The 18328-nt window shown below is 41.5% G+C and overlaps 1 protein-coding gene across 9 annotated transcripts in view; it reads right to left on the bottom strand.

The window, feature by feature from the left end:
* The window catches only part of SASH1 (SAM and SH3 domain containing 1), a 546848-nt gene that overhangs the window by 65036 nt on the left and 463484 nt on the right, over positions 1–18328 (bottom strand). For all 9 annotated transcript variants that reach the window (XM_085611636.1, XM_085611635.1, XM_085611634.1 and 6 more), the window contains 2 exons: positions 16319–16665; positions 6114–6188 (listed from right to left, as the gene is read on the bottom strand). In XM_085611636.1, coding sequence (XP_085467762.1) covers positions 6114–6188; positions 16319–16665 — 422 coding nt within the window. The remainder of the gene's footprint in view (positions 1–6113; positions 6189–16318; positions 16666–18328) is intronic.

The following is an 18328-nucleotide window of genomic DNA, read 5'->3' as shown; positions in this document are numbered from 1 at the left end:
TCTTGTGGATTTCCTGTTGATTGATTTCCCATTCGTGGGATACTGACATCTGCCTGCTGACCCGGTCTGCTTTCACATTGTCCTTTCCTGGTACGTGTATTGGTAACAAGTCTATTTGCCTTGGAATTGCCCACCTCCATATCTCCTGTGCTAGCACTGATAGTGTCAATGATTGTGGTGCTCCTTGTTTGTTGATGCAGAACATGGTGGTTGTGTTGTCTGTTTGGATAATTACTGTGCCCGTACAGTTGTCTCTGATAGGCTTTTAAGGCTAGGTACACGGTCTTCAGCTCTAGGTAGTTGATGTGTTTTATCGCATCCTGTTGTGACCACAATCACCTTACCTTGAGGGTGTTTGTGTGTGCTCCCCATCCCAGCTGGGAGGCATCTGTTGTGATGGTCACTGTAGGAGCTGGTTGTGAGAATGGTTTCCCTTGTGTTATGTTCTTCTTGTTCCACCACGCTATTGCTTGCTGTACTGCTTGCATGACAACCACTAGATCTTCCCAACTCCCTGTTGCCTGTGACCATTGTTGTTGGATCCATTCTTGGAATGGTCTCATGTGAAGGCGGATATTTGGGACCAAATGTATGGATGACGCCATCATTCCCATCATTTTGACCACTGTCCTCACTGTCAGAGCTTGCCCGTTTCGATAAAGACGTGTCTCCTTCAATATTGCCAAAGTTCTCTTTGTGCTCGGAAACACCTTGCCCTGTATGGTGTTGATCTCTGCTCCTAAGAATTTCTTCACCTGTTCTGGTTCTATTGATGACTTTGCCCAATGGATTGAAAACCCTAGTTGGACTAGTGTTTGTATGACCTCTTGCATGTGTCGCTTGCATTGGTTGTATGAGCTTGCTTTTACCAGCCAGTCGTGGAGGTATGGGTATTCCTTGCCTCCTTAAGTGTGCTGCTACTGCTGCCAGGCACTTTGTGAAAACCCTTGGTGCGGATTTGAGTCCGAATGCCAGCACTGTGAACTGGTAGTGAGTCTTGTTGATCATAAACCTTAGTAGATGTTTGTGTTTGGTGGAAGTAAGCGTCCTTTAAGTCGATAGTTGCCATGTAATCCCCTTCCTGTATTTGGGGTAGTACTTCTTGAAGAGATGTCATTTTGAATCTTTGAGTTTTTACGAACTTGTTTAAGAACCTTAGATCCAGAATTGATCGTAACGTTTCATCCACCTTTGGTATGAGGAAGTAGGTGGAGTAGACACCCTTGTTCCGTTCTTTGTATGGTACTATTTCTATGGGCCTTTTGTTTAGAAGTTTGTGTGCTTCTTGTAGCAAATGAGAACGCTCCTTTGCTGAGTGTACTCTGCTGTTTGGTCTCTTGTTTGGAGGTGGTTTTTCTAGTTCTATACACTAACCGTATTGTATGAGGTTTAGTATCCATTTGTCTGATGTGATCTTCCTCCACTCCTGGAAGAATTCTTTTATCCTAACTCCTACTGCTGTTACATGCTGGAGGAAGTGTTGTTGGTCTTGAATTAGTTCTGGTCTTTGTCTTATCTTTCGCTGCACCCGTAGAATTGTTGAGTGGGTGCTCGTTGGTGTTACAGCGGAGTCACTTGGATGCGGGTTGTTGACCCCATCTCTGTCCGTTTCCTCTTCCTCGTGCGCGCCCTCGAAAGGATTGTCCTCGGGGCTGGTACTGCCAGTTTTGCTGCAGCTGAGCCTGCTGTTGGCCCTGGTTATCTCCTTGATAACCCTGTTGGAAGGTTTGGTGTGGTGCCACAGGTTGGTGACTCCCCCTACCCGCTGGTCTTCTTGAAGGTGTTCCTCGTCGCATTCCTCTGAATGCTCCCATGGACCTAGCTGTCTCATTGTCCTTCATGAGTTGATTGAGTTTCTTGTCAACTGGAGCACTGAAAAGCTGTTCCCTGTTGAAGGATGTGTTGAGGATGTTGTTTTGTACCTCAGCCTTGAAGCCTGAAATTCTTAGCCAGGCATGCCTTCTCACAGTTACCCCCAACATCATCTGCCGGCTTGATGTCTCCGGTGCATCCAGGACCGACTTCAGACATGTATTAGCCATGTTCTTTCCTTCCTCTACCAGGTGGCTCAACCTTCCCTAGTATTGCTCTGGCAGACGTTTTAGGAGTTCTCCCACTTCCTCCCAGTGCTGGTATGTGTGCCTGTTGATGAGCGCATTCGAATTGGCGATGCGCCATTGGATCGCCGCACTCCTTTCCATTTTCCTCCCCATTAGGTCCATTCTCCTGCTTTCCTTGTCTGGAGGTGGTCCTGTGTTTGTGGGTATATTTGCCCTCTTCCTCGCAGTGGGTGATATGATTGAATCCGCTGGTACTGATCCCCTAATATATGTGTCATAATAGGGGTTCCCCTGAATGAATTTCCTAAATCAGGGTTAAATTACTGTGCTGACGCAGGGGACAGTAATTTTATTCCCCTTCTGACCAATGGGCGTCAAAGCAGATTCCATTTATTACTGTACACAAGATAAGTGATGTATTATTGACTTTAATGCAATTATTCACCAATTGGATTCTACATTGTACTATGTAACTTGTTGACAACTAAAATGGCAATAAACAGATTTCATAATAATCAGGGTTAAATTACTGTGTGTGAAAAAAAACATTTAGGAAATAGATAAAAAGTGGACCTACGATAATACAGAAACAGTGTATGACCAGAGAAGAGAAAGTGTCAAAAATATAATTTTTATTATTTTTATATTTAGGAGTCAAAATTTGATAGGATTTTTTTTTTTTTAGATATTAAATCTTTTTAAACAATAAGGTAACACACAATGTTAATGACAATTTAGGTACATATGCAATTCCAATTCTGGCCTATGTAATACGTGCAAAATGATTATATAGTTATTGATGCTATTCATAAACACTTAACCATTCATACATGGCCTAATTGGATAATTCAATACATATCAAACATGATATTGTTGATAACAGACATGGATTTGTTTGAAAATAACAAAGGAACAAAAATATTGAACACATGTAGTTTTAAGACATTAAGAGATGTGATCATGGCTAACATAATTCATGTCATGACATGTATTGTTATTTTCAAACAAATTTTGGTACACAAATCCATGTCTATTATCAACAATATCATGTTTGATATGTTTCATAATTATCTAAGGCCATGTATGAATGGTTACGTATGTATGAATAGCATCAATAACAACTATATAATCATTTTGCACGTATTACATAGTCCAGAATTGGAATTGTATATGTACCTAAATTGTCATTAACATTGTGTGTTACCTTATTGTTTAAAAAGATTTAAATCTATAAAAAAAAATATTTATCAAATTTTGACTTATAAATATAAAAATAATAAAAATTATATTTGACACTTTCTCTTCTCTGGTCATACACTCTTTCTGTATTATCGTAGGTCCACTTTTTATCTATTTTCGAAATGGTTTTATTTTACACACTGATCCCCTAATATACATAGAGTCCTTGGAAGAGTTTTTGTATTTCTTCTCAGTCCTTGGAGTTACTGCTTTACATAGAACAGGTTCCTTGAAGACCTCCTTCCCCTGGTCCTGCACACTTGGGAGCATGGGTAGGAACTGGCTTCTTGTCTGGGATGGTAACAATGTCTCCAACAGGAAGCAAGATTGAGGTTTATCCTCCTCTAGCTTCACTCCATATGTGTCTGCAGCCTTCTTAATGACCTGGTTATATACTCCTATGTCGTCCGGCGGCGAAGGCCTCGAAGGATAGGATTCTACTCCCTCTTCCGGGGATTCGGCGTCGAGATCCTGCCACTGCAAGTCTTGCGCCTCCGAGGATGTCGAGGCCTGGTAAGTCAGTTCGTCTTCCTCACCTTCGGCATCGCCGTAATACAGGTCTTCCTCCTCCTGTTCCTCGACTGTTTCTGGTGTAGTCGGTGTTTGAAGGTCCTCGACGCACCCTAGGGGCTCGGCTGTGGGCTTCGGCGGAGTAGTGAACTGCCTCATCTTCTCGTCGAAGTCCCTCTTGCATTGCAAGATGCTCGCCATTTCGGCCTCGAGTCTTTTCTTTTTCTTCTCCATCTCGGACGCGAGTTTGACGTTGAGGGTTTCGCCCTTTCTCTTCGCGGTTGTCTACGTCGTCGCTGCTTTTAACCCTTCATTTTTCGAAGTCAAAGGGTCCCTTTCTTGACTGCTCTTGGACGCCTTTGCCTTATTTTGGGTGTTTGCCATCTGAGTCCTTGTCAAAGGAACCGACGGGCTGTTTGTCCCTGGATGCAGTTGCGCACGTCGGGTGTTTCGACAGCAATGCTCCTTTCGAGGACTTGGGCTCACTCTTTCGAGTTTCAGTGGAGTGCCTGGTGTTCGACAACTCTTACCTCCTTCGGCGATGTTGTCCTCTTCTCCACTGGAGAGGCCCAAATCTCAGAGAGATGGAGGTGCTCCCTGCATGTTGTAGTTTGCCCTTCTTTGCCTTTCTCTTACTCTGGGGGTCTTTGAAGTGAATGCCCCGCAGGCGTTGCAGTCCTAGCTTTGATGGTCGAGCGGCAGGCAGAGATTGCAAACTGGGTGTTAGTCCTTCTGCGCGCACTTGTGGTGACAGTTGGTGCAGAATTTAAAGGGTGTTTTGTCCATTACAGCGCCCAGGGAGCCCCCTGAGTATGCATTCTCTGTAGGAATGTCGAAGTTCTGAATGTTTTTCACCTCTTTCGTCGTCCCCGCTACGTGACTCGTAGTTCAGAATGTTCTAAGGTGATTTTCCTGTTTTCTCGTGGATTCTTCTCTCCAAGTTGTGGAGCTCCTTCACTGACGATCCAGACCCAACGACGGAAAAAAAGAACCTGAAGATGTCAACCAAAGGTGGTAGCTTCCAGAGGAAGCGCGTAGACGTCACGAAGAGGCACCAAATGGTGGTATGTCGACGCCCATCTGGGACACGAAAAAAAAAAAAAAGAGAGAAGAAATACAACAATTCCGGACCCAACCACCCAACCACTAGATGGCGGAATAATGCACCGCATAGCAAATCCAGAAAGCTTCACGCTGCAAAATCAGTGCTTCTGTGCTGTTTCTCCTATGATCGGTCCTATTTTCAACCAAATATTCATTCAGACATTTTGATTACTTCCAGTACAGAATGTGCCTGAATTCTAAAACACTCCCAACATGCAGTGTTCCCTTGAGACTTGTCATCCCACTGGTGATGTTATTTCCGGTACCAGCCCTATCAGGGTTAAACGGCCATTTGTAATGAGGGCCTCAGAAATCTGAATTGTGAAGCCATAGAGTTGGACCTGAATTCCAACCGGGTCCGCATTATGGATGCAGCGCAATTTCCCTTGTTCTGCCTGTGCGCACTTTTCAAAATGTGTGCTGAGCATAAAGAGGGACAGTGCGCCATATTACAAAGAAGTGAGTTTACGGCTGCCCTGGACGCAGCCCATTTAAGTGAAATACAGAGAAGCCGTTTAAAAGCTGCCCCGTATTACAAAGTGCGGGTGGCAACCTGCCTGCACTTTCAAGAGAGGAGAGAGATCCTGTTGCAGTCAGGTGCAGGGAGTGACTGCACCTGCCTGAAGTAGGATGTATAGGGGTTTCATGGGACACCCTTTCTCCCCTACAGAGGGGTTACCTTTAGGAGGTAAACTGAAAGGGTGCCACCTTTCTGTAGAGCACTTTCAGTGCACCTCCTAAAGGCATATTTGCCTCTGCGCCCACATCCATAATACGGCGCAGACCTAGCAGCAAAGTGATTTCCTCATTTGTGTAGGACCACGCTCCATGCAAATGAGGGAACACCCTCTTATGATTGTGCTGGCACAACACGTGCACCAGCACTATAAGTATTACAGAAGGGGACGCACAAGCATCTGAGGCCCTCTCTGTAATACCATTGTGCCACAGGGGCACACAAAGTTGGCGCACACACCCATTGTGCCCTTGCACCACTATGTATAATACGGCTCCAGGTACATACCTTCATAAATGTTGTATTTTGTTTTGGATACCTGCCATCCAGTGTACCACAGCCCCTTGTGTTCATTCTCTAAACTAGCTGTATGACACCCTTGTTGATGCCAGCTGCAGTAAAGCCACAAAACAGTACAACGGATTTCTGAAACGTTTTGAGCTGCCATCTTTATCTAAACTCACCATCTGGTCCGTGTTGTTGCCCCCAACATGCAAGGATCGATTTGTCAAATCAAACCCACCAAAGCTGCAGGTTCTCTGTAGAGAAGAGAAATAGTGTGAGTAGGGGAAGGAGTTAAACATGCAAAAAAAACAAAAAAAAAAACACAATCTTCAACTGCAATGCTACATTAATGGCATATGAGCATTCAAGATGGAAAAGTACAAACTAATAAAACTGAACAAAATATGTCTTTCTAGACCCAGTGATTTATGAAGGTGATGGAGCCAGACGAAAATAAATTGTGCTATGGGCGTGCCCTATCTACTTCTTGTATCAATCAGCCTACACCTCTGCCAAGTTTTTCTAAACTCTGATCTCCAAATTAGGCTCAGGCAAGTGTGTGAGCCTAAGCTCTGTCCCTCCCCACCTCCCCAGACTAATGGTTCTAGGCCACATGCCCACAGTTTCTCTACTATCGAAAGAAAATCCATCCTATTTTGCAGATTGCGCATATTTTTCATCACCTGCATCTAATCACTTATTACAAAACCCTTCTTCCTGTACAGCGTTAGCAATTCCAAGAAATTCCAGGCATGAGTATGCAATTTTTACAGGGAACACCCATATGTTTCTTTCCAGCCCACTTCATTGCTACAGTCCCCAGTGTGAGGCACTTCTGGATAAATACAACTCTGAAGACAAAAAGGAGAAACAGCTTCCATTCCAGTGCTAACGCTATAGGCAGGGGCCTAGCTTCAGGGGGGTGTCTGAGGTGTTATACTCCCCTAATAAATGTAAATTGTTGTAAATAGTTGGGTACATGTGATTTCAGTCGGGTTTGGTGAGGTGTCTGTCGAATTTTAACATACACACAGAAACAAGCATCTGCAATGCAATAGGTCTAGCATTTACGCGAGTTTGGGCTATTGGCTTTGTAAATGACAATGCCTTTTATTTATGTTTTGGTATTTAAAACATAAATAAAAGGCATTGTCATTTACAATGACAATAGCTTAAACTCTTGCAAATGCGAGTCCTATTGCTTGAAGGCATCGCTGAGTTGCACACTTCTGTATCCCAATGCCCCTGAAGAGCTTCTGTTTGCTACGAGTTAAATAAATAAGCCGGTGGTCGCAACTGCGCACAAGAGACCCTCCTGCAGTAAGAGAAACTCATTAATGAAAATAGTGCTTACAGACTAAAGAAGAAAAGGGCCAGTCTTCATGGGAGGTTACAAATGAAGACAAGGCGGTACTAAGGAGGGACTAACCACCTTAACAACAAATAAGAAGGCAGCATTTACGAAGGACAATGACACAAGCCAATGACAAACATGGGCAGAGAGTGGGCAGGACTTCAAGTACATACTCCAACACGGTATGGCATGAGTTGCCCAGGCTCTGCTTAAAAACGCACACACACTCCCCCTCTCTCTGTTTTGAAAGTGTTCACAAATGTTATTTTGCAAAATATTGTGTTTTCGCTCACTTAATACTCCTACCAAACCGCATTCCTCTCCCTTTCCATTGCCTTTTAATCCCTTCTCATGCGCCCTGCTTGTTGCATAATGTATTTTAACATTATATGGCTACCCGATTGTTCGAAAATCTGAGTCTCACTCCCGCCTCCCCCAATCTTATTGACCAAGCTACACCCATGGCTATAGGCAACCTGCCACTGCATTTAATGGCAACATCCGCAAGACCAGAAAAAGCTATTAAAAATGCATATAAGAATCTCAGGACGTTCAGTTGCATGAGCTTTACTCGGCTGCCCATGCAGCTGCATTTGAAGTCCACGGCTGCTTTGATAAGCGAGTTCGTTTTCAAAGCATAGCACCTCGGGTGAGACAGTATGGAGGCACAGATTGGCCTGCAGTTTCATTTGGTGATGAGAAACATATTTATTTATGTTTTGCGGTAAGTATCATGTGCAACACGTCCTTTTGCGGTTGCTTGGTTGTAACAGGGGTGATTCTTTAATATCTGATTTACGTTACTGGTTCTCATGGATGGGGAAACGGCTCAGAGATCAGCTATAATAAGCTTGCTAAACTAGTTGGAGGCAAATTGGTGTGTACACAACAGGTTCCTTAAAGATTAACCAGTAGCTAGGACATGAGGGTCCCTGATAGGTGTTTGTTGACTGCTGGAGCTTGGTCCCTGGGTTGGGGAAAGAGGGTCCTGTTCAGGCAATGGTGTACCAAATGAATACATCAGAATCTCTTATATAGTTCCCTTCAAAAGACTACAATATGTTAACACCACCAAGATGCCACTAAATTAGCTATAGGGCACATACAATTCTAAGTTAATGGAAGGGAATGTAGAGTGTGGTTATTACCACCTCAAACATAGTCCTCTCCTGAGATAATGGAAGAAAATGACAAGTTACTTAGGTACAGCTTCCTGACCCAGCCTCTAGATTGCAGAATATTGCACAGCATGTGAATCCAGAAGAGGTTTCCACTACTAAAGCGGAAATAAGACGGACAACCCTGAAAAGTGAAACTGGCAATGAAAAAAATAGGCTTTAATTCATTTTCCACCAGCTATTAAGATGGAGTTCACTTTTGCAGGAAATATTACACACTTAAGTAGCTTAAATGGAGGTGGCTTTTGCTCGATCGGCAACAGGGTAAGCATAAGGCTTCCCTTCAAAAGGTCCTTATGAATAAAATGGATAGAACCTCCAAACAACTTTGGGACATAGAGTGTTAAAGCTCACACATGACTTTATAGAAGATGGTTTATGGTCTGTTGGGATGGACAGCCATTGCCCCTTCTACTCGAACCAAAAAGTAAGCAGGATATCAAGTTCTCCACTACATGCAACTTCTCAATAGAATACTAGGACACTCCAATGAGTAGTGCAAGCTGGTATAGCACCCGACAGGATTATGTTGACAATCCATGAAAACATTTTTACAAGATTCAGAAAGGAAAGACACTTGGGGAAGGCACACATTGAAAGTTACACTTTTGATGATTGTCTGAGCTTCAAAATAGCGATTATCATAATCCATAGGTATGTTAACTTTAGCATTAGGCAAGGCGACAGAAAGATACTGGCCATTGAGAATGCATTACCTGAGGAGCCTGCCTGCTGTATAACCTCTGCATATGTGCAAGGTTCCATCCAAATAGCATACTACAGTAGCATGACTGCACACTGTACTGACATAAACATGGCCAGCATTTGGACTGAAAGGGACTTCAGTGTCCAGAACATACAAGCAAAATATATGACATGCTTCCTTGGAGCATCACCAAGGGTACATACCACAATAGTAAACATTCTTAAGAAAGGTTTTTGACGCTTAGAAAAAAAACGTCTAATCAGAATTAAAATGTGGCAGTCAGACCAGTCTACAAAGTACATTTTTTGGGGGGGTGAGACTAAACACACGCCAAAGTTACTTGGTTGAAGTGAACCAACAGAACTCCAAGATCTCCCTTGACATTGACATCAGGAAAACAGCCAATGTACTGAAAATCATCCAAATATGTGAATATCCATTTAGGAAGGAAGCAACAGTGAAGGATTTTCCTTCTACAAGTAGTGTAGCACAGGGCCAAATGTTTAAACAATAGACCTGAGAACTAGTGAATTTAATTAAAAGAACCATATAAGAAAACTGTTTTTTTAAATTGGTTCTGATTGAATTATCTAAAAGTCTTTGAAATCTTTGTGATTAATTGTACATTTATACGCTAGATTTTATTTAACCCAAAGGGGATAATTTATGATGATTACGTTTGTATTTGATTATAATTCTTGTTCCTTTAAATAGACATGAATCACTTAATTATGTTTGCGGCAGAATGGGCTTTTTCGGTATAAATCCCACTGTTTGATTCTTAAATGCAGTATTGGAGACTTCCATTTATTTGCATTTCCAGTAAATAAGACATCTGTAAATTAAAGAATAAATCCTATGGGTTCTACACACTGACTCTGGCAAACAATGTCAGTGCCTCACCAGTGGCACGACAGGCGTTGCACTGTGTAATACACGTTTACTTTCACAATGGGTCGATGCTTCTTAAAACGTGTGACTTTTGGCCATGCTAGGCTTTCCCGAAGGACAACGCAGATTTGCAACCACACCCCTGCCAAAGGTTTCATTTGCCAGAAAGTAGACACCCTCTTCATACAAATAATACCCATAGCAACAAAAAACAGGGCTGTTTCTTAACAGAAAAATTGCTCTTTCGTTCCAAATCTCAGCTGTGTTGGAGGGATGGATTCTTCCAGACTCTTGAGGAAGCTCAGCTTTCAGTTTCTTGGATCAGAAATAAAGCTGATGCAGTCAGGAGTGACATTACGTCAACAATACAGTGCACCGCCAAGCCTCTGCAACATAAAAAACTGCAAGAGGCACTCCAAGACTGGTGTGGTGGATCAAACAAGCAGGACAGTTACAGGTTTATTGTGGGTGAATCGAAAGGAGTGTCAGCAATATTCAACAAGGATTTGCAATGCAATAGGGCTCGCATTTGCAAGAGATTAAGCTATTGGCATTGTAAATGATAATGCCTTTTATTGATCTATTTTGATAATTAACACGTAAATAAAAGGCACTGTCTTTTACAATACCAATAGCGCAAACTCTTGTAAATGCAAGACCTATTTCACTTCAAAGAAGCGTCCGCCATTGTCCTGGCTGCTTGGAAAGTGAAAGTGTGCAAGGAGCGCTGAATGTTGCAGGAAAGTATGTCGTGCCTGCAGTAGGAGAAACTCATTAAAGAAAATAGTGCTTACAGACTAAATAAGACATACAGTGTAACAGAAGTAAAAGGCCCAGTCCTTGTGAGAGGTTACAAATGAAGAAAAGGCGATGCTAAGGAGGAACTAACAAGCCTATTAACGGATCAGAAGCAAGCATTTATGAAGGACAATGACACAGGCCAATAAAAATATGGGCAGAGAGTGTGCGGAGCTTCAAGTTCATAATCTAATACAGCATGCCTCACAGAGCACCAAATGCACTGCCCAGGCTCGACCTAAAAAGTTACGTTTTCAGTACAGAGCTTCAGTCAATGAGTTTTTGGTATGAGCTGATGGCTGGTCATGAGTAATTTATTCCAGTCCTCACTTCCACTCCACACAACCTGTCTCATATTTAGTAGAAGTGTAAGAAATCTGTATCACTTGCTTTCACGTGATTACGTGAAATTACATAAAAATGATACATAAGTAGGAAAAATGCAAATCCATAATTTTATCCCAGATTTCACTGCAAAATGCATCCTCAAGTCAGTTTTTGACTGGAGATACATTTAAACAAGAGCATTGTGAAAAACAGCCACTCGCATTCAGTTGTTCCTGTGTGTTGAATTACTGTGGATTGTGCCATTGACTGTACATTTTTACCATGAATGGCTAATATTTAAGTGAAGTGGTGTAATTCTGGAAAATCTTGAAGTTTCTCGAATTACTCCAGCGTAATTTAAATATCGCCCAGGACTAATATTTAGCCTTGAACCAATGTGGTGAGCGACAAGCGAAGCCTGATGGAATATCCTTCGACCTCTCCTTGCATTTTGCATGGTTCTTAGCGCCTCAAAAGCAAATTGAAAACGTAACCTACCCCTCATTACACTCACAGATCAGATCTTTTAGCCCAATGCCCGATATAACTGGAATCACAGTATTGCCTTAATTCACCTACTAATGTATGCAAATAGAGATTGTTTACCAAAAGTAACAACAACCTTAACCCTGAAGCAAGCAGAAACCAAAAGTGGGTTTTCAGACAGAAAAACTGATTTACGCCATGATACATCAAATTTACTTCTCACTACTGCCATTGTACAAGCCACTTTGCAACAAACATGACTTGGGGCTTGACTTAAGAGTTTTGGTGTACGGGTGACTCCATCACAAACCTGACAAATATCCAGGCCACCTTTTATTACAACTCCATTATATCCTATAGAACTTGCAATAAGGGTGACATGATAGCCATAATTTTGTGACGTAGTAACCCTCTGTCAAACTCAAGTCCTAAGCGTCAGTAGTCTACATATACCAGAAAAAGGGCAACATAGTGCTTACTGTGGTGGCTATGACCAGAATGCGTTATGCTCCCAGACGCTGCTATTTCAACTCAACTACATGCGGTCTTCAACTCATTCACCAGTGAACCATATAGCAAAAAGTGATCAATATTCAGAGTGAAATAGAAGCTGAAAATTGTTAAACGTTAATCACAGCCTGTATACTTATAACACAGAAGTTCAGTGTTAGGTAAATGTTTAACATTAAGGAATAAGACAAAGTGTCTCTCTCACAGGCAACGGGCTATCTTGCCTAACTGTCCTGCATATACTGTGCTCAAACAACTGCGAGAATGCATCACCCAACTTGTACGCCACTGTGTCTTATCAAGTTGGACAACTGAAATCACATTAATCCTGTGCAACACATGGAAATAACCATTTATTTGAATGAAACGTAAAATTAGGAGCGAATACCCAGCAGTAGTATTTTCGCTGCTACTAGGTATCTTACCCCTGGATTTTGTTCAGGACTCTAAATGAACATTCTAGTATTAGCAGAAATCATTGGGAAATATGTATGTACATAAAACAATCAACTGGTAAATTTGAGACACCTGTATATGACTGAGTACGGTGTCTCCTGCTTGGTTATCGAAACAGGTTCACAAAGTTTCCCCAGAATTTAAATAACTATATCCCATTTCGCTTTACCTCTAGTATAATCGGTTGCATGAAGATACGATTGGATGGAATAGCCATGCAACAAAAATAAATAAAACCACATTCGAAATCAATGTAAAAGAAATATGATTTTTTTTTAAAGTCTTGCATACTAGACTTTTCACTGAAACACCAAACCAATGGCAATGCATGGCAAGATGACCATTTGTGGTGAATACAAAGGCATTGCTTTTCCCTTGAGATTGCAGCAAGACAATACTTCCACTTCAGGACGTGGGGAGGGGAGAATATTTGTCTAACTGGATCAGAGGCTGTCCAACAAAAGTAAATTGAGAACTTTACGTCATCTTTAGAAAATGAATATTTTGAATGCATTTCAAATTCTTCTCTCTTCATTTAACTCTCTTCATTTTTCTGTGAAGCCCAGGGGCCAAAGATTTGCTGTTTTGTTTAATGGTGGATCTAAATCAGTTGGTATGTGCTTGAAACACGCATCATCTGCTCTACTATGCAGCAAATGGACGGATTCCAAGAAAGTGACAGTGAACAGTGCGTTTTTGTTTCTCTCACTGAGGCTTGTATATCAAGTATTTCTTGCACACCGAGTGTTCTCTAGAAAAAAATCTCAATTAAAACGCATTTTTTTACCCAGGTCATCTAGGAATACAATGGTAGGAAATAACTAAATATTATTTGAGGTCCAGCATCCTTTTGTACAAAGAACCAAAAAAATGAAAAAACTGTAACCACACAACTTGTCCATTTTAGGCAATTACTATACCTTAAAGCACCCTGGAATGTCTAGTGCTCCACAGAAGAACATATACCATGCGCCTTGACTCCACTGCTCTTGGGTGTCTTTTACCTAGGTAACAGTTGCTACTGGGCATCTCATGTCCCCTAAATCTGCACCTAGTCACGGGTTTCCCCCAATAGCCTCCATCGACAAAGGATCCACAAAAGAATGATCAGAATAGATCATCTAAATTCTGCAATGGCTTACAAGAAATTCACATGGGTTACAACAAGCTAGTACTGTACAACTCTGAAAATGACACTATTCTTATTTCACTGCAAAAGCTGACAACCATGCCTCTATATTTTCACTACAACCAACAAACTAGGTGTCCTGAAAGATCCTCTTCTTTTTACTGATTTTAAGAATGCCACCATGGTGTTTCTCAGTGAACATATGCGCATAAGAAAAAACTTTGAATCTAAGCATAAGGGTTAAAATCAACCCTAGCATTGCCCTGTGTGAGTGAATGCCCTGAGTGATACTCCTTTGGCTCTGGCAGGAAAGGCAAATGTGGAGAGGGTTTCCATACCCAAAACAACACTTAAAAAAATTAATACATAAGGTGCACAATTTGGCACAATGTTTCAAATATGGTGGCTAAGAGCTCACAGGTCTTAAAATAGGCATATCCATTCAACATTAAAATCAGTCTCAAAGTTGCAACTCAATGAGAAGTGCCAGAATGCTCATATGGCGAGCCTGGTACTGCTACCGATATCAGCTACCAGCATCGAGCCAAACAAAGTACCACGGTAACACCCCACCCGGCAAAATGGTCTTCCCCGAGAACTGTTATTGGGGTGTCTATAACACAGGCACAAATAATGCCTATGTCAGAATCACAAAACATTACACGCCTCCTTCCCGAATTGATGACAAGAATAGGAAATAAAAAATAATCCATAACTATACTTCTTTTTATTTTGAACAGCACCTCAACACTGTACAATGCAGTTGAAATTATGCTCATACCTCGCTAAAAATGAAAATAAATTCTTGGCAATAGATCTAGCAGTGAGTAGCTCTTCCTTTCTTTCAAAGCTTCCAAACTGTCAGACGGTCAAAATTAATTTATTTTTACATATACAAAAAATTGAAACCTATAAAAACAATATACATTTGACAATTTAGAAAACAAACTATCATAGGAACAAATAATAGTCTGGATTTTTAAAATGGAGTTAAGTTTAATGTTTTCAAATGTAGCTGTAGCTACATCTGTAGCAGGACGATGAATTTGTTTTAAAAACAAAAAAAGGGATTGACAGAAATCCTCCAAAGAGTGACTCTTTGGACAATATACTGATATTAGAAGTGTAGGTATTGAGAATATTGTCCACTTTTCTCAATAATCTTTCCAATTCAGATACCACCCTAACATGAACCTCATCCACTATCTCAGACCTCATGCCTTACGGTCCAATACACATCAACAAAAGACCAGATGACACACATATCTTTGCCCTAGACCAAAGCCAGCAAAGTGAAAAAAATGAATTAACCCTTTTCAGTGGAGCCACAGCACATGCAAAAGGCGGACATCAGAAACCCAAGCAGCACCCCAGGACATTTCTAATCCTGCAGAGCTCTTTTTGTGACTGCAAGGTCATCCATGAACAATGTGTGTAAGTAACAACCCACATAAGAGCAGGCTCAATGGATAAAACACAGGAGGCTATTTTCTGAATAGTTATAAAAGCTCTGCTGCTTTCACTTTGACACTTACTCAGTGATAAGCCAACTGGAACAGCATGAATCTGTAAGGTGAAATGTGATAGAAAGAGTCTTGCCTGAATCCTTCCAACAAAATCTAGGACAGTTGGGAGGTGTTTAATGTTGTTTGAGTCTCCATGTTAATGACTGAATGATGTGCATGATATTTAATACAAATTGTGTGTCCTTATAAAAATAAAGGACTTTAGCTTTCCAGGGACTCTTAATAATGTCAAGCAATGGTGATCATTCTCTAGGCTTGTGTGATTTTTTTTCATGACTTAAGATTGTTTCGTCTCCCATATCTTTTGTCTGCTCAAATTCGGAATACGGATATATGACAGAGGTATATCAACGATTTACTCAAAATTGTTGCCATTTTGGTTTACAAGAGACACAAGATAAGAAAAAAAATCTAATTCATGGGAAAAATGCACAAAACCCACAGTGCCGGGGGAGGGCAGGACAGAAAGAAGTATTACCTTGTCTGCAACCCCATGGGGAAATGAAAGGCCACTCTCACAACACCTGATTGACTCACAGACTTTTGATGGATTCTCAAGAGAACCCTTTTAGTACAGCGGTCCACTGTGGCAGCCCACTTCCGCTCCGCTGCCTGATCTTCCTCCAGCAGGCATCGTCTCAGGTCTTGTTTTTCGGCCTTGTTGAGGGTCCTGTCCGTAACCGGGCGCACCAGATGGGATAGGTTGAGGTGACTATAGAGGCTTTTCTCCACCACGTAGGTGATGTTGAACTCACTGACTGAAGAGCGCGGCCTTGGCCTTCTATTAGGAAAGCTGTAGCCTGCCCATTTGGCCTTCTGCCGAAGAAGCTGCTGCTCGCATGTACTTGTTGATGATCCTTTCCTGCTGGGACGCTGGCAGAAAAAAGCTCTGGTACAGGAGTAATTAGAATCCATTTTCTTGAGCCTGATCTGCTTCCTGACACTCTGAACCTCCTCCAAAGACACAAGAACGTGGTGCTTATGCCTGTTGCTGTCATAAAAGCAAACACTCTCTGTACTTACCCCGTGGTTTATAGCACCCAGGCCCTTTTTCACTTCGCCTTCTGTAAGCGAACGTGAAACCTTCTGGGCTTTGTCTTCATCAGGGAAGGAGAAAACGGAGCCTGACTTCTTGGCTGGCTTAATAAGATTACGGCCATCTGCTTTGCCAAGTGACTTGACCAGCTTCTTGTTAACACTCCACATATCCAAGCTGCCAGAAGAAGGGGATGGGGCGAGGGAGTCTGAGTCTTCTTCCGGATGCTTGTCAGGTGAATCCTCAAAGTGGACCGGCTTCTTGTGCACCCCGGAGTAAAGGGCAGATTTATCATCAGCAATGGGAGTGCTGATCCCCGTGTGTTCTTCTACACCTGCAAGATGAACAAAAGCAGAAATTTACAATTTGTAGAGCATCACAATTGTGACTTTACACTTGAAACCACCACCAAACGTCTGTCAATGGTGGTCTTTAATTTTATTATTTGCAATAAATCACTAGTCACTAAACCAATTACAATAATTCTAACCAGAAGTGGTAAATGCTGACATTAACTTATATCTTTCTATGCTATAAAAGATCAAATAAATCAAATATTAATTATTTTATAATGTTATTATCACCCCCTCCATCCCAAGATCTCTTTCAGTAGGAAATAATGAACCTCTCAAGTCAATGCTGATGGAGCGCCACCAAACATATTGTAGATTTTGGGGGCTCTGTATTACCATAAGCCATTACAACTCAAATAAACCAGCCTCCCACTAAGTCAAGCCATTCACAAATTAAGGAGACGGAATTTATCTTCACATCATTTGACGACTACATCGCAAACTTCAGATTAGAAAACCAAGTGATGCCTGGAATACTTTTTAACACAGGGACTTCTTTCAGACAGTGCTCTGACAGCAAGGGTTTAAGTCTAGGTGCATATGAAGATGACCTGTTTCTTGGGACATGTATTCAATTAATGTCAATAGTTTAAGCTTCAAACATAGCCTCATGTTTCACATTTGAAAAACGTCGCACAATTAGTACTGCCCATTGTTTAATCTTTAAACAGCAAAAATGTCCACAAACATAGGTGTTCCATGTCTTTTTAATTTTAATGAGACCATGAATGCGTAAAATGAATAGTGAGGAGGCGCGGAAGGTGGGTGATGGTAGAGTAGAGACACCGCAAAATCCTATTTGTCAGGTTTTCCTGCTGATAAGGATTTGTTCTTCCTGTGATTCGGATCTATTGTAACTTCCCTGGGGCATAATATATTTAGCAAGGCAAGGGAGAGATTGGACTAACGAGTGCAGTTATCAATTTTTCATATTTTAAGTTCTGATGGGGTGAGCAGGCCACCAAAGGAAATGCCTTTTTAGGTCGAGCATTCAAGACATCTTGTATATACTTTAGTATATACTTATATGTGTATGTACTTTGTGGGCTCTGGAGATCAGCCCTAGGACTTGTCTACTTCCGCTTAGGGTCTTTTTTTTCTATTCAACTGCCTCTATTTAACTGACTTGATAGAAAAAGACCAGCAGAGGTCAGTAAAATACCAGAATTGCTTTCTAATGAGGGACTTTATTTTCAGAATAACGTTAGCATTCTCTAGATCCCAGTCCATAGAAATTGTCTTTCATGAGCACCCGTAGACAATAATATTTTTTTCAAATTTTGTATTTTCAGTGATATGGCCACCGAAGGCCCTGCTTTTATAATAAAACCAGAGCTTTGGATTATACCATTTCCTACGGAAAGGCAATATTTCTCTCCATGTGTTCCCATACCTGGCGTGTCACGCAGTTTGGTGCTTACTTTCCCTCCATGTCAAAGAACAGTAGAGGTTTCAGCACCCAGGTTAATGTGCTGCATAGCTAAATACATATAAGGTCTCAAACGCGAGATCGATCGCATTGCAAATGCTTTTTTTTAAGTGGTATACAATTTGCTGCATTCAGCATCTGAAAGATTAAGACACAGAAGATTGTCCCATTTGTAACTAAATAAAACAGTTGAAGCTAAAATGAAAGACACACTG

This window comes from Triturus cristatus, chromosome 6, assembly GCF_964204655.1.
Source record: "Triturus cristatus chromosome 6, aTriCri1.1, whole genome shotgun sequence".
NCBI classification, from domain to species: domain Eukaryota; kingdom Metazoa; phylum Chordata; class Amphibia; order Caudata; family Salamandridae; genus Triturus; species Triturus cristatus.
The sequence above is the reverse complement of the archived record's forward strand: the minus strand, read 5'-3'. Positions and strand labels throughout refer to the sequence as shown.